The sequence below is a fragment of the Loxodonta africana genome, chromosome 7 (genome assembly GCF_030014295.1).
Source record: "Loxodonta africana isolate mLoxAfr1 chromosome 7, mLoxAfr1.hap2, whole genome shotgun sequence".
Taxonomy (NCBI): Eukaryota; Metazoa; Chordata; class Mammalia; order Proboscidea; family Elephantidae; genus Loxodonta; species Loxodonta africana.
The window spans coordinates 15,071,199-15,097,652 of NC_087348.1; the positions used below are offsets into that span (position 1 = coordinate 15,071,199).

General features: G+C 39.2%; 1 protein-coding gene and 1 long non-coding RNA gene across 2 annotated transcripts in view; both read left to right on the top strand.

Annotated features, from left to right (window-relative positions):
• The window catches only part of LOC135231634 (uncharacterized), a 43,132-nt gene extending 30,288 nt beyond the window's left edge, over positions 1–12,844 (top strand). Inside the window, exons 2-4 of the long non-coding RNA XR_010322430.1 lie at positions 18–162; positions 1,254–1,382; positions 12,756–12,844. This is a non-coding gene — a long non-coding RNA (uncharacterized LOC135231634). The remainder of the gene's footprint in view (positions 1–17; positions 163–1,253; positions 1,383–12,755) is intronic.
• Positions 1–18,772, top strand: part of LOC111753191 (membrane-spanning 4-domains subfamily A member 4A-like) — a 262,670-nt gene extending 243,898 nt beyond the window's left edge. Inside the window, exon 5 of the mRNA XM_064288012.1 lies at positions 18,647–18,772. Within this exon, the coding sequence (XP_064144082.1) occupies positions 18,647–18,757 (111 nt within the window). The 3' untranslated portion in view covers positions 18,758–18,772. The remainder of the gene's footprint in view (positions 1–18,646) is intronic.
• The last annotated feature ends 7,682 nt before the right edge of the window (positions 18,773–26,454 follow it).

The window sequence follows — 26,454 nt, forward strand, 5'->3', positions numbered from 1 at the left end:
TATGTTTCTTATTGTAGCACCTTTTCTGCTGCTGTGACAGCCCTGCAAGGACTACAATAGACCACACCAAGGGCTGACTTTGGTGTACCCAAGGTAGGACAGCCTGCTGCTCTACACTCAGATCTGTGGAAAAGGATGTCAGTGAAGAAGAAGATCCTTGGGGTAAGTCAGGTGCAGATCTGGGAGAAGACTAATAATGCTGTAAACTCAAAATTGATCAGATTTAATGACAGATACTCTCTCCTACAAGTGTAATATCACATCTACTGATGGCAGGACAGCAGTACTTGTTGTTCAGGCCCTATCACTTGAAAAAAAATGGCAGAAAATTCTATGACATCATGTTTCTTATCCATGTGGGTCATCCGTGATAAATATATTTAACTTCCACGTGGAAGAGCAGCAAAAGAAAAGGCCATGTGTGGACTAGATGGTGTCCACTCCACAGACTTCCCTGATACCTAATGGCTGCCTATTGTTAGTATCTCTCTCTGGGTCACTTTCTCAGCCAGTCCTGCTCTGAAGATGATGAAAACTCTTTTATCCTCCATGTATTTCCTCTCTGGAGTCTTAGGTGGATTTCCCTGAAAATAATGAAAGGTGTAAAGAAAGACAGCTTAGTGGTAGTAGAAAGACAGCGAATATAAAAGTTTCTCTGTAGCTCAGGCTTCAAAGCACTGGGACAAAGTCATTGTTAGCACTTTGAATCCTTTCTAATGTCATGGGACAATTGTACTCAAACTCTCCTAATTTTTGATCTCTGTACTCAGTCATGGCCCCAGGTCCCAGATCCCAAAACCATGCCATATTTGCTCTTTTCTCATTATCCCCTGTAAGGTCTCTCCTTCCTTTAGGTCAGTTATCCTTACCAGAAAAATTTTTACTAACTCCTTTTTCTCCCGTATCTGGGCATGTGACAAAGAAGAGCAACAGTTCTCATAGGAGTATTTATGACATAGTGGGTTGTCATTTTGGGTACCATACAGTGTCTCTGAGCAAGTCCTGGCAGAATCTTCTTTTACTTCGAAATTCCTGGGTCAAAGACAGATATCCCAAGAGACAATTTTGGTAAGTTACAATATTCACAGTTCTTTATATGGAAAAAATTTTTTTTTTGATAAGAGACTATCAAGAAGCACGTCTGACTATTCCAAACAATGGAGAAGGAAAGTGACTCAGTGGTTAGAGAAAGGTTGGCTTGGGCACCATTTCTGTGATAGATAATTGGTTTTTACTTTTGTCATCATTTCTAGGTTGTCCAGATCCTGATTGGCTTGATAAACCTCACCTTGGGAATAACGATGATGTCTGTCTCGTTGCCAAATGATGGACCAAAACCCATTTCAGTATACTCAGGTTACACTATATGGGGGTCAGTAGTGGTGAGTAGAGTACCTTCTGAAATAATTGGAGACAGTGTCTTAACTCTACCTTGTATTTTTTTTTTTTTTTATAATAACTTTTATTAAGCTTCAAGTGAACGTTTACAAATCCAATCAGTCTGTCACATATAAGTTTACATACATCTCACTCCCTACTCCCACTTACTCTCCCCGTCTTGAGTCAGCCCTTTCAGTCTCTCCTTTCTTGACAATTTTGCCGGCTTCCCTCTCTCTCTATCCTCCCATCCCCCCTCCAGACAAGAGTTGCCAACACAATCTCAAGTGTCCACCTAATATAATTAGCTCACTCTTCATCAGCGTCTCTCTCCCACCCACTGACCAGTCCCTTTCATTTCTGATGAGTTGTCTTCGGGGATGGTTCCTGTCCTGTGTCAACTGAAGGTCTGGGGAGCATGGCCGCCGGGATTCCTCCAGTCTCAGTCAGACCATTAAGTTTGGTCTTCTTATGAGAATTTGGGGTCTGCATCCCACTGATCTCCTGCTCCCTCAGGGGTCCTCTGCTGAGCTCCCTGTCAGGGCAGTCATCGATTGTGGCCGGGCACCAACTAGTTCTTCTGGTCTCAGGATGATGTAGGTCTCTGGTTCATGTGGCCCTTTCTGTCTCTTGGGCTCTTAGTTGTCGTGTGGCCTTGGTGTTCTTCATTTTCCTTTGCTCCAGGTGGGTTGAGACCAATTGCTGCATCTTAGATGGCTGCTTGTTAGCATTTAAGACCCCAGACGCCACATTTCAAAGTGGGATGCAGAATGATTTCATAATAGAATTATTTTGCCAATTGACTTAGAAGTCCCCGCAAACCATGTTCCCCAGACCCCCGCGCTTGCTCCGCTGAGCTTTGAAGCATTCATTTTATCCCGGAAACTTCTTTGCTTTTGGTCCAGTCCAATTGAGCTGACCTTCCATGTATTGAGTGTTGTCTTTCCCTTCACCTAAAGCAGTTCTTATCTACTGATTAATCAATAAAAAAAACCCTCTCCCACCCTCCCTCCCTCCCCCCCTCGTAACCACAAAAGTATGTGTTCTTCTCAGGTTTACTATTTCTCAAGATCTTATAATAGTGGTCTTATACAATATTTGTCCTTTTGCCTCTGACTAATTTCGCTCAGCATAATGCCTTCCAGGTTCCTCCATGTTATGAAATGTTTCAGAGATTCGTCACTGTTCTTTATCGATGCGTAGTATTCCATTGTGTGAATATACCACAATTTATTTACCCATTCATCCGTTGATGGACACCTTGGTTGCTTCCAACTTTTTGCTATTGTAAACAGAGCTGCAATAAACATGGGTGTGCATATATCTGTTTGTATGAAGGCTCTTGTATCTCTAGGGTATATTCCTAGGAGTGGGATTTCTGGGTTGTATGGTAGTTCTATTTCTAACTGTTTAAGATAACGCCAGATAGATTTCCAAAGTGGTTGTACCATTTGACATTCCCACCAGCAGTGTATGAGAGTTCCAATCTCTCCGCAGCCTCTCCAACATTTATTATTTTGTGTTTTTTGGATTAATGCCAGCCTTGCTGGTGTGAGATGGAATCTCATCGTAGTTTTAATTTGCATTTCTCTAATGGCTAATGATCGAGAGCATTTTCTCATGTATCTGTTGGCTGCCTGAATATCTTCTTTAGAGAAATGTGTGTTCATATCCTTTGCCCACTTCTTGATTGGGTTGTTTGTCTTTTTGTGGTTGAGTTTTGACAGAATCATGTAGATTTTAGAGATCAGGCGCTGGTCGGAGATGTCATAGCTGAAAATTCTTTCCCAGTCTGTAGGTGGTCTTTTTACTCTTTTGGTGAAGTCTTTAGATGAGCATAGGTGTTTGATTTTTAGGAGCTCCCAGTTATCGGGTTTCTCTACATCATTTTTGGTAATGTTTTGTATTCTGTTTATACCTTGTATTAGGGCTCCTAGGGTTGTCCCAATTTTTTCTTCCATGATCTTTATCGTTTTAGTCTTTATGTTTAGCTCTTTGATCCACTTGGAGTTAGTTTTTGTGCATGGTGTGAGGTATGGGTCCTGTTTCATTTTTTTGCAAATGGATATCCAGTTATGCCAGCACCATTTGTTAAAAAGGCTATCTTTTCCCCAGTTAATTGACACTGGTCCTTTGTCAAATATCAGCTGCTCATACGTGGATGGATCTATGTCTGGGTTCTCAATTCTGTTCCATTGGTCTATGTGTCTGTTGTTGTACCAATACCAGGCTGTTTTGACTACTGTGGCTGTATAATAGGTTCTGAAGTCAGGTAAGGTGAGGCCTCCCACTTTCTTCTTCTTTTTCAGTAGTGCTTTGCTTATCCGGGGCTTCTTTCCCTTCCATATGAAATTGGTGATTTGTTTCTCTATCCCCTTAAAATATGACATTGGAATTTGGATCGGAAGTGCGTTAAATGTATAGATGGCTTTTGGTAGAATAGACATTTTTACTATGTTAAGTCTTCCTATCCATGAGCAAGGTATGTTTTTCCACTGAAGTATGTCCTTTTGAATTTCTTGTAGTAGAGCTTTGTAGTTTTCTTTGTATAGGTCTTTTACATCCTTGGTAAGATTTATTCCTAAGTATCTTATCTTCTTGGGGGCTACTGTGAATGGTATTGATTTGGTTATTTCCTCTTCGGTGTTCTTTTTGTTGATGTAGAGGAATCCAAGTGATTTTTGTATGTTTATTTTATAACCTGAGACTCTGCCAAACTCTTCTATTAGTTTCAGTAGTTTTCTGGAGGATTCCTTAGGGTTTTCTGTGTATATAATCATGTCATCTGCAAATAGTGATAACTTTACTTCTTCCTTGCCAATCCGGATACCTTTTATTTCTTTGTCTAGCCTGATTGCCCTGGCTAAGACTTCCAACACGATGTTGAATAAGAGCGGTGATAAAGGGCATCCTTGTCTGGTTCCCGTTCTCAAGGGAAATGCTTTCAGGTTCTCTCCATTTAGAGTGATATTGGCTGTTGGCTTTGCATAGATGCCCTTTATTATGTTGAGGAATTTTCCTTCAATTCCTATTTTGGTAAGAGTTTTTATCATGAATGGGTGTTGGACTTTGTCAAATGCCTTTTCTGCATCAATTGATAAGATCATGTGGTTTTTGTCTTTTGTTTTATTTATGTGATGGATTATATTAATGGTTTTTCTGATATTAAACCAGCCTTGCATACCTGGTATAAATCCCACTTGATCTGGGTGAATTATTTTTTTGATGTGTCGTTGGATTCTATTGGCTAGAATTTTGTTGAGGATTTTTGCATCAATGTTCATGAGGGATACAGGTCTATAATTTTCTTTTTTTGTAATGTCTTTACCTGGTTTTGGTATCAGGGAGATGGTGGCTTCATAGAATGAGTTGGGTAGTATTCCGTCATTTTCTATGCTTTGGAATACCTTTAGTAGTAGTGGTGTTAACTCTTCTCTGAAAATTTGGTAGAACTCTGCAGTGAAACCGTCCGGGCCAGGACTTTTTTTTGTTGGGAGTTTTTTGATTACCGTTTCAATCTCTTTTTTTGTTATGGGTCTATTTAGTTGTTCTACTTCTGAATGTGTTAGTTTAGGTAGGTAGTGTTTTTCCAGGAATTCATCCATTTCTTCTAGGTTTGCAAATTTGTTAGAGTACAATTTTTCATAATAATCTGAAATGATTCTTTTAATTTCATTTGGTTCTGTTGTGATGTGGTCCTTCTCGTTTCTTATTCGGGTTATTTGTTTCCTTTCCTGTATTTCTTTAGTCAGTCTAGCCAATGGTTTATCAATTTTGTTAATTTTTTCAAAGAACCAGCTTTTGGCTTTGTTAATTCTTTCGATTGTTTTTCTGTTCTCTAATTCATTTAGTTCAGCTCTAATTTTTATTATTTGTTTTCTTCTGGTGCCTGATGGATTCTTTTGTTGCTCACTTTCTATTTGTTCAAGCTGTAGGGACAGTTCTCTGATTTTGGCTCTTTCTTCTTTTTGTATGTGTGCATTTATTGATATAAATTGGCCTCTGAGCACTGCTTTTGCTGTGTCCCAGAGGTTTTGATAGGAAGTATTTTCATTCTCGTTGCTTTCTATGAATTTCCTTATTCCCTCCTTGATGTCTTCTATAACCCAGTCTTTTTTCAGGAGGGTATTGTTCAGTTTCCAAGTATTTGATTTCTTTTCCCTAGTTTTTCTGTTATTGATCTCTAGTTTTATTGCCTTGTGGTCTGAGAAGATGCTTTGTAATATTTCGATGTTTTGGACTCTGCAAAGGTTTGTTTTATGACCTAATATGTGGTCTATTCTAGAGAATGTTCCATGTGCGCTAGAAAAAAAAGTATATTTTGCAGCAGTTGGGTGGAGAGTTCTGTATAAGTCAATGAGGTCAAGTTGGTTGATTGTTGTAATTAGATCTTCCGTGTCTCTGTTGAGCTTCTTACTGGATGTCCTGTCCTTCTCCGAAAGTGGTGTGTTGAAGTCTCCTACTATAATTGTGGAGGTATCTATCTCGCTTTTCAGTTCTGTTAAAATTTGATTTATGTATCTTGCAGCCCTGTCATTGGGTGCGTAAATATTTAATATGGTTATGTCTTCCTGATCAATTGTCCCTTTTATCATTATATAATGTCCTTCTTTATCCTTTGTGGTGGATTTAAGTCTAAAGTCTATTTTGTCAGAAATTAATATTGCTACTCCTCTTCTTTTTTGCTTATTGTTTGCTTGATATACTTTTTTCCATCCTTTGAGTTTTAGTTTGTTTGTGTCTCTAAGTCTAAGGTGTGTCTCTTGTAGGCAGCATATAGATGGATCGTGTTCCTTTATCCAGTCTGTGACTCTCTGTCTCTTTATTGGTGCATTTAGTCCATTTACATTCAGGGTAATTATAGATAAATAAGATTTTAGTGCTGTCATTTTGATGCCTTTTTATGTGCGTTGTTGACAATTTCATTTTTCCACATACTTTTTTGTGCTGAGGCGGTTTTCTTAGTAAATTGTGAGATCCTCATTTTCATAGTGTTTGACTTTATGTTAGTTGAGTCGTTACGTTTTTCTTGGTTTTTGTCTTGAGTTATAGAGTTGTTATACCTTTTTGTGGTTACCTCATTATATACCCCTATTTTTCTAAGTAAAAACCTAACTTGTATTGTTGTATATCGCCTTGTATCACTCTCCATATGGCAGTTCAATGCCTCCTGTATTTAGTCCCTCTTTTTGATTATTGTGATCTTTTACCTATTGACTTCCATGATTCCCTGTTATGCGTATTTTTTTTTTTTAATTAATCTTAATTTGTTTGTTTTTGTGATTTCCCTATTTGAGTTGATATCAGGACGTTCTGTTTTGTGACCTTGTGTTGTGCTGATATCTGATATTATTGGTTGTGTGACCAAACAATATCCTTTAGTATTTCTTGTAGCTTTGGTTTGGTTTTTGCAAATTCTCTAAACTTGTGTTTGTCTGTAAATATCTTAATTTCGCCTTCATATTTCAGAGAGAGTTTTGCTGGATATATGATCCTTGGTTGGCAGTTTTTCTCCTTCAGTGTTCTGTATATGTCGTCCCATTCCCTTCTTGCCTGCATGGTTTCTGCTGAGTAGTCAGAACATATTCTTATTGATTCTCCCTTGAAGGAAACCTTTCTTTTCTCCCTGGCTGCTTTTAAAATTTTCTGTTTATCTTTGGTTTTGGTGAGTTTGATGATAATGTGTCTTGGTGTTTTTCTTTTCGTATCAATCTTAAATGGGGTTCGATGAGCATCTTGGATAGATATCCTTTCGTCTTTCATGATGTCAGGGAAGTTTTCTGTCAGAAGTTCTTCAACTATTTTCTCTGTGTTTTCTGTCTCCCCTCCCTGTTCTGGGACTCCAATCACACGCAGGTTATCCTTCTTGATAGAGTCCCACATAATTCTTAGGGTTTCTTCATTTTTTTTAATTCTTTTATCTGATTTTTTTTCAGCTATGTTGGTGTTGATTCCCTGGTCCTCCAGATGTCCCAGTCTGCATTCTAATTGCTCGAGTCTGCTCCTCTGACTTCCTAGTTCGTTGTCTAATTCTGTAATTTTATTGTTAATCTTTTGGATTTCTACATGTTGTCTCTCTATGGATTCTTGCAACTTATTAATTTTTCCAGTATGTTCTTGAATAATCTTTTTGAGTTCTTCAACAGTTTTATCAGTGTGTTCCTTGGCTTTTTCTGCAGATATCCTAATTTCATTTGTGATATCATTAAGCATTCTGTAAATTAGTTTTTTATATTCTGTATCTGATAATTCCAAAATTGTATCTTCATTTGGGAAAGATTTTGATTCTTTTGTTTGGGGGGTTGGAGAAGCTGTCACGGTCTGCTTCTTTAAGTGGTTTGATATGGATTGTTGTCTCCGAGCCATCACTGGGAAACTAGTTTTTCCAGAAAATCCGCTAAAAAAAAACTGCAGTCAGATCCCTATCAGAGTTCTCCCTCTGGCTCAGGCTATTCAGATGTTAATGAAGCCGCCTGGGGAGGGTGGGGGAGGGAACAGAGAGATAGGAGAGTAGCACCTCAGAATATAGCCAGAGTTGCTTGTCTTGCTTGGAATGACTGTTATATCTGAGATTCCCGCGGGCGTGTCGCCTATGTGTGCTGGCTGTGTGGAGATTGCCCCCAGGGGGTATGGCCCGCTGGAGTCACGGTCAGATCCTCCGCTTCCAGCCCCACGCCCAGCGTCAAGGCTCCCCTACTGGGACGGTGCACTCTCGACTCCAAAATCAGTCGCTGCCTCCCGGGGACTTCTCGTCCCTCCAGCCGCGTGGCCGTGCCACCTCCGTGAACCAGGTGGGCCCCCTCCCGGGGTTAGTTCAGATGGGTGGAGTAGCTCCCCGTGCTTGTGCCGCGACCGAGTGTCCCAGCTGGAACGCTGTTCTCCCCGCTCCAATACCAGTCGCTGCCTCCCGGAGACTTCTCCTACTGGCTGCGTCCCACGCCGCCCGCGCGACCCGGCTGGTCCCCTTCCCGGGGTTAGTTCAGGGGGTGGAGCAACTCTCCGTGTTTATGGCGTACCTGCGTGCAGTCCAAATCCCTGCGGGACGGTTCCCCGGCTCGGATGCTGCTCTTTCTGCTCCAAGATCAGTCACTGCCTCCCAGGGACTTCTGCTACCGGCTGCGTCCCACGCCGCCCGTGGAACCGGCTGGTCTCCCTCCCGGGGTTAGTTCAGGGGGGTGGAGCAGGTCTCTGTGCTTGTGCCGTACCTGACTGGTACGCTGGCTCCAGGCTCTGGAAACTATCGCTGCTTCCCCGTATTAGTTCGTTCTCCGTCTCTAAATCTGTGTTTGTTGTTCAGGGTTCGTAGATTGTTATGTATGTGATCGATCCACTTGTTTTTCCGTGTCTTTGTTGTAAGAGGGATCTGAGGTAACGTCTGCCTAGTCCGCCATCTTGGCTCCGCCCTCTACCTTGTATTTTATAACCTTGAAAAATATATCTAATCTGCCTCTGACTCAGTTTTTTCATATTTAATGTGGGAATAATAATATAAAAGACAAAATTAGGCAAATTAAATATTTAATATCCATCAGTTATAATATATTACAGCAGCATGTAACCAGAAACCCAACCCAGAATGGCTTATATATTGAAAGCATTGATTATTTCAAAAGGAGGTCCGTGGCAAGTCATTTTCACATTGGTCCTTGGTTGGTGATGCAAGAGCTCATCAAGGACTCCTGGTAGACCTTATCAGACTTCTTTTTTTTTTCTACTTCTTCTTTTCTTTTCTTCTAGCTCCACCATCACCTTGCTGACCTCACCTCCAGCTTCTCTCTCCTTGCCTACTTCACTCCACCTGACTCCTTGGCCTCCTTTTTATTCCTTGAGCCTTAGGACCTCTGTTCCCCTCAATTAGAAATGCTCTTTTCCCATATATCTGCTTTGGCAAGAGAGGATGCCCTAGGGCATAGGTGTAGTCTAACAATTTTTACTTCCTTGAAGTCTTTGCTTAAATCTCACTTCTCAATGAGGCCTTTCCTAAAAAACACAGTTAGTACTGTAACACCCCACTGCCCCAACCTCAGCACTACTGATGTCTCTTACTCTGTGCTTCTCTTTATTTATTTATTTATTATGAGGTATTTTATTCAGTTCTATCCTCAAACATACTCATATACACACATGTAATCACATGTTTATGATGTGTATACATAATTTCTGTTTGTAATATTATTCCCATCTGCTTTATTAAATTTTCTTATTTTTATAGTAGTTTCTAGTTGATATTCTTGGATATTTCTAATATAACTCATATTCAAAATTAATTAACGTTAATTTTAACAATTTTTTTAATATAATTATATTGGTTAAGATAATATAATCAGTCCAGTTTCATAAAAATAGCCATGCTTTCTTGATTTTCAATTTAATAATATGATACTAGGGTTGTGCCATTAAACATGTTGAAGACTTTTGGGCTAAGATATTACATTAGTTTTACAAGGTATTAGTAGAAGATCATATTTTATCAAGAAACATGTGAATTTTTTCCTTAACTCTATTAATTATAAAATTATGTTATTTCAATATTTAAAAATACTTGTACATTTGAAGAAATAACAGATTATTTACATTTAACGTGATGGAGAATTCTCTCTGGTATTTTTTTCTAGAAGTGGTTTAGTTTACATTAATCATCTCTATGCATTGATATTCCACCACACGTCTGTCAGTTTGTCATATTGTGGGGGCTTAAATGTTGCACTGATTCTGGAAGCTATGCAACAAGTATTTAAATACCTGCAGGGTCACCCATGGCAGACAGGTTGAACCTGAGCTTCTAGACTAAGACAGACTGGGAATAAGGAATTGGTGGTCTACTTCTGAAAGAAATTAGCCAGAGAAAATCTTACGAATAGCAGTGGAACATTCTCTGATATAGTGCTAGAAGATGAGCCCCTCAGGTTGAAGGCACTCAAAACATGACTGGCTAAGAGCTGCCTCCTCAAAGGAGAGTCGGCCTTAATGACATGGATGGAGTCACGGTTTGGGACCTTCATTTGCTGATGTAACATGATTCAAATACAGAAGAAACAGCTGCAAACATTCATTAATGATCAGAAAGTGGAACATACAAAGTATGAATCTAGAAAACTGAAAGTTATCAAAAATGAAATGGAACACATAAACATCAATATCCTAGGCATTAGTGAGCTGAAATGGACTGGTTCAGCCATATTAGGAGGTAGCAGATGCTCAAGAACTGATAGTACTGAAGGAAGAGGTCAAACTACACTGAAGGCATTGGCAGAAAACAAGGCTCCAGGAATTGAGAGAATGCCAATTGAAATGTTTCAACAAATGGATGCAGCACTAAAAGTTTTCACTTGTCTATGCCAAGAAAATTGGAAGACAGCTACCTGGCTACATGACTGGAAGAGGTCCATATTTGTGCCCATTCCGAAGAAATATGATTTAACAGAATGTGGATAATATCTAACAATATTCTGAAGAAAAACATTCTGAAGATCTTTCAAAAGCAGCTGCAGCAGTATATCAACAGGGAACTGAGAAAAATTCAAGCTGGATACAGTTAAGGATGTGGAATGAGCGATATCGTTGCTGGTATCAGATGGATCCTAGCAGAAAGCAGAGAATACAAGAAAGAAGTTTACTTGTGTTTTATTGACTATGCAAAGGTATTTGACTGTGTAGATCATAAGAAATTATGAATGGCATTGCAAAGGATGAGAATTCCAGAACACTTCATTGTACTCATGAGGAATCTGTACATAGAAAGAGGCAGTCATTGAAAGAGAACAAGGGAATACTGCATGGTTTCAAGTCAGGAAAGGTGTGTGTCAGCATTGTATCCTTTCCCCATGCCTATTCAATCTGTATGCTGAGCAAATAAACCAAGAAGCAGGATTATACAGAGAAGAGCTTGGCATCAGAACTCCATTAACAACCTGCATTATGCAGATAACACAACCTTGCTTGCTGAAACCAAAGAGGACTTGAAGCACTTACTGGTGAAGATCAAAGAACGCAGCATTCATTACAGATTACACCTCAACATAAACAAAACAAAAATCCTCACAACTGGACCAGTAAACAAAATCATGATAAACAGAAAAGATAGAAGCTGTCGAGGATTTCATTCCATTCAGATCCACGATCAACACCCATGGAAGCAGCAGTCAAGAAATCAAAAGACATATTGGATTGGCCCAATCTGCAGCAAAAGACCTCTTAAATTATTAAAAAGCAAAGATGTCACCTTGAAGAATAAGGTGGGCCTGACCAAGATGTGGGGTTTTCAATCTCCTCATATGCATGCAAAACCTGGGCAATGAATAAGGAAGACCAAAGAGAACTGACACCTTTGAATTGTGGTGTTGGCCAAGAATACTGAACAGACCATGGACTGCCAAAAGAACAAACAAATCTCTCTTGGGAAAAGTACAACCAGAATATTCCTTGAAAGCAAGAATGACAAAACTTTGTCTCAAATACTTTGGACATGTTTTCAGGAGAGATGAGTCCATGAAGAAGGACATCATGCTTGGTAGAGTAGAGGGTCAGCGAAAAAGCGGAAGACCCTCAAGGAGATGGATTAACACAGCGGCTGCAATAATGGGCTCAAGTGTAACAAATATTGTGAGGATAACATAGGACCGGGTAGTGTTTCCTTCCATTGTAGACAGGTTCTCTGTGAGTCGGAACCCACACAAGGGCACCTAATAACAACAACAAATGTCTTGATATAAGATATTTTTTAAAAGTAATTTATCATCCTATTTCATTAGATTATTCATTTTTTTGGGTACTAAAATACATTTTTTTGAAACTTTTGAAATCTGAGTGCCAAAGCAAATCTTGAAACTCCAACAGTTGAATAGTCTAAGGCAGGGATCCTGTTGACTTGATTCGAGCAATTTTTTCTGAAGGGAAAATAGTTACACAATCATTGCAGTCTAATGAACTAGTAAATCTTAATCGTCCAATAAGGAATTTAAAATTTTTCTTTCCTGCTCTTTTATTTACAAATTTTAATAGATATTTTAAAAGAGATTAATCTTAGTTTCTTTTTTTTTTCTTTTTGTAGTATCTTGTTCAAATTTGGTAGCAATATTAGTGTCAATTCATATGAGGAATTTGAAAGATGTCTTTATATGTCAATGTTTCTGAAGCTGTTTAAATATCATTGCTATCAGCTAATGTTTGAAAGGCTTGATAAATTTCCCTATAAATCCCCCTGATAGAATTTCTTTTTGTTCTTTCTTGAGGAGGTGGGGATTATTTATAAAGTTTTGTGTTACTTCTAAGATAATTTGTTGATTTAACATTTCTATTAATTTAGGGGTAAGTTTTGATAAATTATAACTTCAAATATTTGCTTAAAATTTTATCTTCATTTTTCTTTTTGTTACTAGTTTATTGTTTCAGGGGCCTTGCTAATTCCAGAAGAAAATAGAGGATATAGAGGTGCATATTTGGTGAGAAATATTTCCTTTTTTTTTTTTTTGTCCCAGAAGAGGGTTAATGATACCTGAAGGCCCCATATTTTGTTTGTTTTTAAACAAACAGAAGAGATTGTGAGATTGAACTGGTTAAATCAGTCTTTCGAAATAACTCATCTGCCAATTGGCCAATGATAGAATTGCTGACATGGGGCTGAATATTTTGGCGAGGTAGCTGCTCAGAGAATCTTTATGAAGATATGGAGGGTACCTTAGGGGACATGTGAAACAGAAGCAGTCAAAAGATCCCTGGAACTTGAGGTCCAGCCCATGACAATGGCACTGAGTACTGGTGTGACATAATATTTATTAACTGAATGATTAGAATGTGTAATAAAATTGACTCCTAAAAGGATTTTGATCCAGATTGCAATAAAATAAAATTTCCACTAAGGCTATTAAAGAAGAAGCAATTTTAAAACATAACTTCCACGCCAAGCTGTCTTTCACAAAGCCAATAAAAGACAGAATATCCAGATATCAACACATGTTTTTCCTGCCAAAAGACCATATCTGAATTTTCCTTGCTCAAAGGGTAAATACTAACCTGTGGAGCATGTTCACGATGGCCTATCTAAACCTGCCTCCCCAGCTTCTCATACAGTTAGACTCACTAAATGGTGCCTACTACTACAGTCACACCCAACTTCTCACTCTTTCCTGAGCAATTTGAGTTTTTATAAAAGGCCTTCATACCCTTTCGCCTGAGAAGAGAATGTATGGCAGGGAATCCCCAGGGGAGGGAAATAATATGCAGAAAGTGTAGAGGCATGAAAGGCATGCAATATTTAGAGAAGGATAAGCAATCATGCACCAGAAGTATGACATGGTAGGAGATGGACCCAGTATATGCCCAACTAAAGTATAAAGGGCATTGTAAGTCCCTCTAATGACATTCCTAGGGGAGTCATCTAAAGGATACAGGTATGGGAATGACAAGGTCATATCTGTGTTCTGCCAGAGATTAAATCCCTGGGATGTGCAAATGGTCTACAGTTCACTATTACCCTAAAAATGGACACTCAAATCCACCCAGTTGTGCCACAAAGACCTGGCAATCTGCTTCTGTAAAGATTTCAAGTAGAAAAACCCTATGAAGTCTTCTTAAAACCAGATAACAGTTTAGCACAACTAGTAAAAAATATCTGCCTTGAGCATTATGCTCTTTCAAAAACTATACAGGACCAAAGTGACAACAGCAACTTCAACGATTAGGTAGAAATGTTAGGGGCAGAGAATTTATGTTAATGGGAGAGGAACAACTCAGAAAAGGAGGGTAAGAATGGTTGCAGGACTGCAAGAATGTACACAATGTCATTGAGCTATACACAGAGAAAGTATTGAATTAGGGTATAATTTGCTGTGTATATTCTCAACAACAACAAAAAGCCCTATGGAGTTGTTCTATTCTATTACACATAGGGTTGCCATGAGTCAGAATCCATTGTATGCTAATGAGTTTAGGTTTTTTATATATATCGAGAGAGAGAGAGGAAGAGATGATATAGATGGAGATAGAGACATACATAGATAGATATATATATGTATCCATTGATATCTATAGAGATAGATATAGAAAGGGACAAATCAGGAGGCTATTGCTGGAGAAGATGACTCTATTGGGAAAGAAGCAGAGAGTGTGAAGGATGGAGGCATATCTGCAGATGTTGTTGGCCTGTTTAATGGATTTTTATTCCCTTCTAGAATTCGTATTTCATCAGCTCAGTCGTGGCCATCATAGGGATCATAATCACTGCGTTGAGCTTGAGAGGTTTTTCATCTGACTACCCTGAATGTGAATACACTTTGACTTCAGAAAAATGCGCCATGTTAATGGTGAGTGCTTCCTCTTTTCACGGAGTACTGTAGCGAAGCAGGTCACAGAAGCCCTCCTCCTGGCAAAAGTAACAATCAGCATTCCTTAATTGCTACATCATCTTGGGAACTTTGAAGCAAATGAGAAATAGGGCAATCTCTTCTTTAGGAACTAGGGCTACAGCCCACACACCTTCTTGTTTATTCTCTATATGCGATCTGGCAAAGTGGGAAAAGAAAGCTTATATTTATTAAACACCTACTTTCTCACAGTTATTGTGCTGAGCCCTTTGTATAATTTTCTTGTTTAATTTCACAATTATGATCAGCATGCACTGTTATGCCCTCCAAAAATAGAGCTCAGAGGTCAGTCCTTATATGTTTGCAGAGCTTCTTGGCTGAGCTTCTTATGGGGTTCCCTGGTTCTCTAACTAAAGTCAAATTATCTTGAACCTTATCCTACAAGTGATGAGTAACCCAGGGTCCCTGCCAACATCTCTAGGTGTTCTTGCATGACTCATCATTTCTATCCCCTACATCCTGCTCCTGGAAAATTCCCAATCTTCATTCTGGTTTTACAAATTTTCTGTTCCACTTGTCCCCACATGGATAATATCCTAAAATTTTATTCTCCAAATTACCACTGTTATTGATTGGATTTTGTTCCCCCAGAAGATGTGAAGTCCTAACTTCTGTAGCTGTGAGTATGACCCTGTTTTTCTCTGTTATGTTAATCAAGACATTCCAGAGTAGGGTGGGTCTTAAACCTAATCCCTTCTGAGTGGTCTCTTATACAAGGGAAAACAGAGAGACACACACATAGGGGGAAGGCAAGTTCCATGTGAAGACTGATCTGCAAGCCAAGGAATACCAAAAGAACACCTGGAGCTACCAACAAGGAAAGACTCTCCCCTAGAGCTAATACATTGATTTGAGCTTCTAACCTAGAAAACTCTGAGACAATGAATCCTCATTCCCTATGGTACTTTTTGTTACGGCAGCACTAGCAAACTAAGACAACCACTATAAAAGATTGTATAGGTGGTAAAACTTCTTGAAGTTTTGGACCATGTGGAAAGTGTGTTTAGGGTGGGTGGATATTGCAGCACAGGATAAGAAATAAATGTAACATTAAATATTTGCTACTTCAAAGTCTCTTGGCTAGTCTCAACACAATGGAGTTTCCTGTGATCATGGCTCCATATAAACATCCAGCATTCCACCATGCTGCTAAGTTCTTCCTCTCCTTTTGTTCTCCTGTCTCATCCTCAGCTATATATGGGCCTTAGCATTGTTCCTAATTTATTATGCAGACCTATTGCAGTGTCTACTTCACTCCCAGCTTCACCTGGATGTCTCCAGGGCTATATATTCACACCAAAATAACCCCTTGATGTAACTTTGCTAAAAGAATCCACTCCCCTTAATATTTCTGACAATTCTTATAGTAAACAGTTTTATTTGTTGCCACTCATTCGAAATAAAAAAAGAGAGCTTCTGCAGAGAACTTAACACATTTTTCTAAGGTGACACAGTTCAAAATTGCCAAAGGAAGTTTTGAATCTGGAACTTCCTGCATCTTATCCTCATGTATGATTTACTATTGTTCCATGTTGTTATACTGAAGAATTTTTGAATTATAAGGTCAGTTATGATAGGGACCAAATTCGTACTTGACTGGCTTCATGGAGACGGCTTTCTCAGTGTCTATAAAGGGCCATGACCACAGAGGGGCCAGCGCTTAGTTTAATGCTCTGCTGTTGCTATCTTGAAATTCTTATTAATTTTTGAACAAGAACCCCTACATTTTCATTTTTCACTTGACCGTACAAATTATGTAGCTGGTCCTGCCTTCATCTCACTCACATCCTTCCAAAAGCCATCATGAATTCTCATTGTGTGAAGATTTTTTTCTGCCCATCCTTACATCAGAAAGTATTCATAAGGTTCCTGGAATCTGAATCATCAGGTGTCTTCTTACCTAGCATCTGCACTTTCAGCCCACAAGTCTGTAAGTCCACATTTCAGGCTCAATTCAAGTGTTAGCACTCTGGGAGACACAGGAAAGTAACCATGTTCCTGCCTTCAGGAAACCCTAGTCTAGCCCTCCTGGGAGAAAAATATCATCATCATAATTATCATTTATCACCATCACTTCATCTCAGCAGTTAGTTTTCCAAAGGGTCGGATGATTTACCTTTGAATATAATTACCAAAAGAGGTTAGAAAATGGAGAGATCTTTGTAGATATGAGTGTTTAGATAGCTCATTACCTGGAATCCTTAGGTAGAAGAAAATAAAATTTTCCAATGATCAAATATATTTGACCTAGAAAAAGAGCAATTCCCTGTGGCTCAAACTAATATGTGTTTAATTTGTTACTTTTTGTTGAAAATGCAGCCTAGCACCTGTTATTGTAAATAAAGTTTTATTGAAACACAAACTCACTCACTTGTTTACATACTGTGTAAGGCTCCTTTTGCATACAAGGTGAGAGTTGAGTCGTTGCAACATAGATCTTATGGCCTGAAAAGTTTTAAGTATTTACTACCTGGTCCCTTACAGAAAAAATTTGCCAACCTCTGGTCTACCCCTCTAGATGGTAAGATCCTTGAAGACAAGGAAATCGTCTGTGTTTCATTTGCTCCTGTACTTTCAGTACCTACAATAATGCTCAGTATAAAGAGGTTACTGAATAAATATTTGTTCAAGGGATGAGTAAATAGATAATGAAATAATTTGTATAAATACTCTTATGTCCACTTGAGTCTGTGTTATACACTGTGCTCCTCATCCTTGGGTTTCTCCAAACTGGAGGGACTCTCCCTGTAGAAGGAGAGAAAGGAGAGAATGATTAAACCAAAGAATCCCAGCCATCATTTTACAATAAGATTATTAGGAATAAGAATACTTCCCAATGTCCCTCAAATCTGACCATGTTTTTCAGCTAAAGATTGAAACTGAAACCAGTTCTCTTAGGGTATATATTAAAGACAGACTCATTTGATGTTCATTACTACATTGTTGTTGTGTGCCGTCAAGTCAATTACAACTCATAGCTACCCTACAGGACAGAGTAGAACTGTGCCAACGGTTTCCAAGGAGTAGCTGGTGGATTTGAGCTGCTGACCTTTTGGTTAGCAGTCAAGCTATAATCACTATGTCACCAGGGCTCCATTACTACATTAGTTTCTAATTACAGCTGAAATAAGTTACCACAAACTGAATTAATTAAAACAAAACAAAGTTATTACCTTACATTTCTGGAGGTCTCAGTCTGAAATAGATCTTATTGGGCTAAAATCAAGATTTCAGCAGGGTTGCTCAGGGGAGAATCTGGTTCCTTGCCTTTTCCATCTTCTAGAGGCTACTTGCATTCCTTGGCTAATGGGCCTTTCCTCTATCTTCAAAGTAAGCAGGCCCAACATCTTCAAATCTCTCTCTGATTTTCTGCCTGTTATTTATATTTATAAGAATGCTTATAACTTAAACCTGGCCCATCTGAATAATCCAGTATAATCTCCCCATCTCAAAGGAGCTGATTAGCAGCCTTTGCCATGTAATTTAACATATTCACATATTCTGGGGATTAGGACCTGGACCTCTTTGGAGGAAACGTTTTCTACCTGCAATGACTAAGGTATGAGATCATATAATAATGGCAACATTATGGAATTTCTAGTGTTTGAAAGGACTAAAATGAAAACAGTCTTTGTGATCCGTTTCTCTTTTTAAAGTGCTTTCACATTCTGTGCTCACAATAGCACTGGAAAATAGTGGCCAGGGGGAAAAAAGCCTACTTATTTTATTAGTGAGAAAATAAGTGGCTTTCACCAGGCCAAAAACTGGCCAAAGTTCAGGATACAATGGAAGCCAGTTTTTCTAAGCCCTGCCCAGTCCTTTTTCTTTTTTGGCCCTGAAATCAGTGATCAGTGTTTGGAACTTGTCATTTCCATCCCCATGCTCTTTTGTTATGGATTTTCTTCTAGGGTATGGATGGTGTAGTGCTCACTTTAAGTGTGCTGGAGTTCTGCATTAATGTGTCCCTCTATGGCCTCTCACAGCTCTGGTGGAACTGGTGGTTCTGGTGGTTATGGTGAGTGCGTATTGGGCTTCCTTTCCATGAAGACGTCTGTATTTGTTTTCTACTATTTTGGAAGAAAATACCAAAAACTTAGAGACTTAAAACAGCACACATTTATTATCTCCCAGTTTCCATGGGTCAAGAGTTTGGGCACAGCTTAGATGGGTGCTTTTCTCAGGGTCCTACAAGTCTACAATGAAGGTGTTGGCTGGAGCTGTGGTCTCACGTGAGGCTGTTGATCCTCTTCCATGCTCCATGATGGAATTAATTTCCTTTTAACTGTGGAACTCATGGCTACCACATCTTCGTGGCCAGCAAGAGAACAAAAGTCTCTTATGCTTTAAAGCTCTTTTAAAGGGCCCACTTGAGTAGGTGAGGTCCACCTAGGAGAATGTATTTTTTGATACACCCAAAGTCAACTGATTAGTAACCTAATCATGGAAGTGATATCTCATCATGTTCACTGATCTGGACCACACTCAAAGGAAGGGGTATCATTAAAGGGTGTGTGTCATTGGCAAGTCATCTTAGAATTCTGCCTGCCACAATGGCTAAAGTAAAGCTTTTTTTTTTTTTACTACCCTTACTCCTTCAAAGGGCCTTTCTTTAGAGTCCAGATTTGATAATACTTCACAATAGAGAGGCAAATCACAGCTTGGTTGTGATATTGTCATAAGCACGCTGCTTCCTTTAGGATTACACTATGAAAGAAAACCCTATGGAGCAGTTCTACTCTGAAACCCATGGGGCTTTGAAGAGTAGGAATTGACTGGAAGACAATAACAATAACGACTATTTTTCCTAGATTGTCTTCTCTCCTTTCACTTCCCAATACCCTCTCTCTGAGTGACATTCTTCTGGTTTGGAAAAAGAACTCTATATTTACCTCAACACCTTGGATTATACAACTTGTTGGGCACCATAAGCCAAATGTAAGATTGACCCACTTGCAGAATCTGAGAAACAACCATTAGCGTATCCGTGCCAAGAATGATCAATGAATGTTTTTCCTAGGGCTTGCTAAGGCCGCTGAGTCCTAATCATCTCAAGGACAATGGGTTTTTAGGGCTAGCTTGACCTAAAAGATGACTGGGAAATGCAGCCAGATCTATCCTGAGGCTAGATTCAGAGAAGAAACAGTAGACTGATAACGATGATGTTGTATGGTTAGGAAAAGGAAATCCTGAGGTTGGTATTTGGGTGATTCACTACGGTATTCTGATTAATTTCACAGGTTGTAAATAGCAGGCCTCCAAACCCTTACGTGGCAGAAATGGCACCTAACTGCATGATTTCCAGGAGATTTGATGCCTCCAACAGAACAATAGAAATATCTTCCAGAAAATCTACCCTGACAGCAATGCAAGAACCCCACTTGAGAAAGTATCAAAATCCAACTCTGATTTTTAAAACTTAGGTATTATATAATAAACCTGGAAGAATATGTTCATTTTCCCCAAGACCCTGACAACTTCTTTCATTGGCTCTTTATCAGATGTTAAATAAATATATCGTGCATTTAATGTGTCAACAGCACTTGAAAGTTTTCCATCCATCCTTAGGAGTATGTAAGGGCATCAAGTTGGCAAATAAGATTTGCAGCAGAAGGGGAAAAAGATATTGTCGAAATGCGACCCCAAGCATTACATATTTCTGCTTCCCTTGATAAATATTATCCCTACTTGTTGGATTTTTTTCCCCCACATTTGACGATACAAGGTGTTTTCATCTTCTGAAAGCTGAGATGCATGCCTTTTTTCTTTTTTCTCCCTTTCCATTTTATTTATTTTTTTCATTCTCCCATACAAAACACTCAGAATAGCCAAGTTCAGTCTTTCTATGTGCACAAAACATAAGCCACATAGATAAACATAACATCATGGATAAGATTCATCTTATGTTTTCTCTCTCCTCTCCTCTCCCCTTCCTCCACTTCCATGCCCTCCATTCCCTTTAATCCCCACCCCTCTACTCCCCTCCCCTCCCCTCCCTTCCACCCTCTTTCCTTGCCCTCCCCTACTGTCCCCTTTCTTGCCTCCTCTCCTCTCCTCACTCTTCCCCTAACCTCCCCTCCTCTCCCTCTGTATTCCTTCCCCTTCCTCTTCCCCCTCTTTCTGTCTGTGCCCTTCCCTTTCTCCTCTTCCTACTCCTTCTTCCTCTTCTCTCTCTCTCCCTTTCTTTCTGCCCTACAGGAGAGGATTGTATCTTACTCAGGTTTGTATCCCCAGTACCATGTATTGGATTGTGTCATACATGGTATTTACTCAATGCTCATTAAATGCCTTTTACATTTTCTTTTTACAGAACAAACAAAATTAAACCCCCCAAAATTAGCAGCAATAAATTCATATGTTCTCTGCTTCCCATTCAGGAATTCTACTATGGTGTTAAAGATTTGACTTTCTAATTGGACAACTTTGGGTTTTTATCTTGAAAACTTCATTCTTCTCACTTACTACCTGCGAGCCCATGGACATAGCATAAAATCTCTCTATATTTCAGTTTTTTCTTCTGTAAAACAGCAATAATATCACCTGGCTCAAAGTGTTGTAATCATTGCTTGATATAATATAGGGAGATCAAAATAGGGAGAGCAACTAGTATATTGACTGCCATGCACTGAACTTCAATGGTATCTATCTATCTATCTATCTATATGTATGTATATTTGCCTATACATGTACATGTGTGTGGGTTATGTATATATATATATATTCACATATATTTTAATACATTATGGGATGTGCATCACTTTGAGCATAGGTGTAAACAATGTCTTTCCTCTTCATACATAAAAATTTTAAGAGGAAGTGCAGAAATGAACATATGAACAATAAATCAAAATACTTTCATATCTCAAAGAGATGGATTGACACAGTGGCTGCAACAATGTACTCAAGTATAACAACGATTGTGAGGATGGCACAGGACCAGGCAGTGTTTCCTTCTATTGTATATAGTGTTGCAAGGAGTTGGAACAAACTGGACAGTAATTAACAACAACAACGTTGTTAGAAGCTATGTGGAAAATAAATCAAGTTAATGGACTAAAAAACGTCTGGTAGTTGGGGGAATTATGAGAAAGAGTAGCCAGGAAATCCTTTTCGAGGAGGTGATATTTTCCATTAAAAAGGGTAGGAAAAAAGTTCATTGCATTTTCATAAACATTATTATTTTATAACTTAGTACATTATTTTTCTCTATCCCATACAGAGCTAAACTCAAATATATATTTTAGTATCCACCTTCCTTCATGGATGATTTTCAAGGGCAGATGAAGTCCTCTCTGTCCCTATGCCGAAACGTCCACCCCTTCCAGCTCCTAAGGTAGACCAAAGTTAGAAAGATCCAATGAAGAAATTCCATTTTTCTTGGTTGAGGTTTTGATAGCAAACTAACAAGCCCATCATGGTGAAACTCAAATTTTAAAACTATTATTTTAACATTTATATAGAATTTCTATTCCTCTTACCATACATAAATAAGGATGGCAGTAGCCTGGTAGATTATTGGCAGATGTGTATGTCTATAAGGCAACTATCTTTAGTATAAAGTCAAATCAACAGAGGTAGAATATGAAACAGATCTAAAATGGGTCCTTGATTCCATGGTTGAGTAGCTGAATCAAGCAAACCTTAGTAAAGTGGTTGTGGAGTGTCTTAGTCACCTAATGCTGCTGTAACAGAAATACCACAAGTGGATGGCTTTAACAAACAATAGTTTATTCTCTCACAGTCTAGTAGGCTAGAAATCCAAATTCAAGGCATCAGCTCCAGGAAAAGGCTTTTTCTGTGGTCTCTGAAGGAAGGTCCTTGTCATCAAGCTTTCCCTGGTCTAGGAGCTTCTCCATGCAGGAACCCCAGGTCCAAAGGATGAATTCTGCTCCTGGTGCTGCTTTCTTGGTGATGTAAGTTTCCCCCACCCCCTACCCCTGAACCTTCCCCAGCCCCCACCCTCATCTTTGTTCTGGCTTCTTTTATCTCAAAAGGGATTGGCTCAAGACACAATCCAATCTTGGAGACTGAGCCCTGCCTCATTAACATAACTGCCCCACCACACCTCATTAACATCACAGAGGTAGGATTTAGAAGACATAGGAAAATCTCAACAAATGACAAAATGGTAGACAATCTGGAGGAAGGTAGTTGCCTCTTCCACTTCTGCTTTCTGATTCGTTGGAGATTTCCATGTTCTTGGTATCTAACCCCATCTCTCCTCTGCTTGCTTGTTTAATCTCTCTTATATCTCAGAAGACATTGACTCAAGATACTCCCTACATTAATCCTGCCTTATTAACATAACAAAGACAACCCATTCCCAAATGGAATTATAACCAGAGGTATAACCAAAAAAATATAAGTTAATCCAACTCATAATGACCCTATAGGACAGATTAGAACTGTTCTCTGGGTTTACAAGGAGCAGCTGGTGGATTTGAACTGCTGATCTTTTGGTTAGAGCACATAGGTCTTAGCCACTGAAGGGCTCCACCACATGTATAGAGGATAGAAATTACAATACATAATTTTGGAGAACATAATCCAGTCCATTAGAAGCAGTGGATGCTGAAAGGCTGCTTTCAGCCCACCCAAAGCCTGAGAAATTGGGGGAAAAAATACATAAAAAAATTGTTTTGTATCTTTTATTATTAATTTTATTAGCTAGGTATTATTTAGTGTTCCTTGAAAGCAATATAGATACTATTACTATTATTAAACAAACAAGAAAAACAAACCTGTTGCCCTTGAGAGGATTTTGACTCATACTGACTCTATAGGGCAGAGCAGAACTTCCCCATTGGTTTTCCAAGAATCTGTTGGTAGATTCAACCTGCTGACATTTTGGTTAGCAGCTGAGCTCTAAATCAGTGTGCAACCAGGGCTCCATTACTATTATTAGCTATGTATTATTGAACATTATTATTTATCTACTACGATGGCGCTAGAAAAAAATAGAACTATTATCATTATTTTTTTTATTATCATTATTACTATTTTATTGTTTTTTGCCATGGAGCAATTCAAACTCATCACCACCACTTCTGTGCAGAGTAGAACTGCTCCATAGAGTTTTAAAGGCTGTGATCTTTTGTCATGGATGGAACTGTGTCCCCCAAAAATACACGTCAACTTGGTTAGGCCATGATTCCCAGTATTTTGTGGTCGTCCTCCATTTTGTAATTTTCCTGTATGTTAAAAATCATAATCTCTGTCTGTGGTTAAAGAGGATTAGGACGGGGTGTAACACCCTTCTCCAGGTCACATCCCTGATCCAATATAAAGGGAGTTTACTTGGGGTGTGGCCTGCACCAAATTTTATCTTACAAGAGAAAAAAGGAAAGGGAATCAAGCAGAGAGTTCAGGTACTTTATACCACCAAGAAAGAAGCACCAGAAGCAAAGCCCATCCTTTGGACCCAGGGTTCTTGCTTGGAGAATCTCCTAGTCCAGGGGAAGATCGAGGAGAATGAACTTCCTCCAGAGCTGGCAGAAAGAGAAAGCCTTCCCCAGAGCTGGTGCCCTGAATTCAGACTTCTAGCCACTAGACCGTGAGAAAATAAATTTCTCTTTGTTAAATCCATCCACTCGTAGTATTTCTGTTATACATCCACTTGTAGTATTTCTGTTATAGCAGCACTAAATGACTAAGACACCTTTCTGAAGTATATGGCTAGGCCTGTCTTCTGAGGTGCCTCTCGATGGGTTAAAATAAATCACCTTTCAGGTAGTAGTGGAGTGGTTAACCATCGATGCCACCCAGCTACTTGTAGCTATATATTTTTGAATACTCCTTGGAAGCAGTATAGGTCTTTTGTATTGCATTCTTGATAGCAACTCTCCAGTGTCAGTATTGTTATCCTATTTAACAGATTAAGAAAATGAAGCTCCGAGAAGAATTCAGGCTTATCTAATAACACAGAGATAGTAAGTATTGGGTTGGCAATTCACACATAGGGTTGTGTGACTTCCGTCTCCTCCCAGTCATTACTTGTTCCTATTTGTGATATGCCTGGAGATGCTAGGAGTTGAATAAAAAGGAAGTGGAGGCTCAGTTCACAAAACTGCAATCTGTACATATCACACACGTGACATCTTGTGTATCTATAAACACTGGACTAAGAAAGAGCTAGGGGTTTAGGAGATGAAAACAAGTAGGAAATTATGGCAGGACAGTATGAGAGCACAGAGCTAAAGTCTCAAGGGGGCTTCTGAGAGCTCCACTGGAACTCACAGACTGGTCCACAGGGACAGGTAGGCAATGCAGAGAGACTCTCAGCTCACAGCTCCCCTGCTGTGACCATATTAGGGGGGTTACTTTCCTGAAAGCTCATGGGGGGCAGTTAAGAGACACTAGAGTATTTTGGAAATAGAATGGGCAAGAAGAAGGCGTACCTGGTTTTAACTGTTTCTGCTGTTTTCTAACTGCATGATTTTGGTTAACCACCCAAAGTCACATAGTCAGTAGGGCAGAACACTTGTATCTTCATATGTTCTCAGGCCATTATGCAAACTGGGAAGTTTGAGGGCTGACAGTGGTGCAGGGAAAAGAGATATAAGCTGAACTCGGCAGCTAACATTATAGGCAACTTGATCCTTAAGTCTAACAAGTGACTTTGCTCATACCATCACATACAGCGTTGTTTAATATCTTCCCCATAGAAGCCTTCATTATCGCAACTCGAGGTTTAAATTTTTGCTTCAGTTCCTTCAGCTTGAGAAATGCGAGCATGTTCTTCCCTTTTGGTTTTCTACCTCCAGCTCTTTTTACGTGTCATCGTAATACTTTGTCTTCTCAAGCCGCCCTTTGAAATCTTCTCTTCAGTTCTTTTACGTCATCATTTCTTCCTTTTGCTTTAGCTGCTCGACGTTCAAGAGCAAGTTTCAGAGTCTCCTCTGACATCCATCTTGGTCTTTTCTTTCTTTCCTGTCTTTTCAGTGTCCTCTTGCTTTCTTCATGCATGATGTCCTTGATGTCATTCCACAACTCGTCTGGTCTTCGGGGACTTAGTGGTTCTTTTCTTTGAGAGCGCTTTTCTTCTACATTGATTTGGTTGAGTTTTTCTCATAATTAAGTTTCTTTTTCCTAGTTTTCCCATCAGCTTCCCACCAAAAATAACTAGCTGTCTTTGGCTCCACTCATTTTTTTTTTTTTTCCTTTGGGTCAGATGCACCCAGAAGTCAACTTCTTTCTCTACTTTTTTATTACCTAAACGAAACACTTTGAGTTTCACCAGTTTTTCCCCAATGTCCTTTTTCTTGTTTCGAGATCACTTCAAGGATACCACATTACGTTTAGTGATTATATCTCCTGGGATTCTTTGAGACTGTAACCGTTTCTCGGACTTTACTTGTCTTTGATAATATTGATAATTTTGTGGTGGACTGTCTACGTTATTTTGTATACAGGCAAACCCAGGGTTAAGAAGATCTGACTTATGGACAACTCATGCTTACCTGTTAATGTTACATAATTTGCCCTCACTTTTCAACGACTGAAACAAACCCTACCCACAACAAATTCTTCATCACAATCACACTTACTTGCTGTATGTACAGCTTTTAAATCATTGAAAAGGCTTTAACGCTACAGGACAGAGTAGAACTGCCCCATAGAGTTTCCAAGGAGCACCTGGCAGATTTGAACTGCCGACCCTTTGGTTTGCAGCTGTAGCACTTTACCATTATGCCAAAAAGTCAGGCTAAATGAGAAGCTT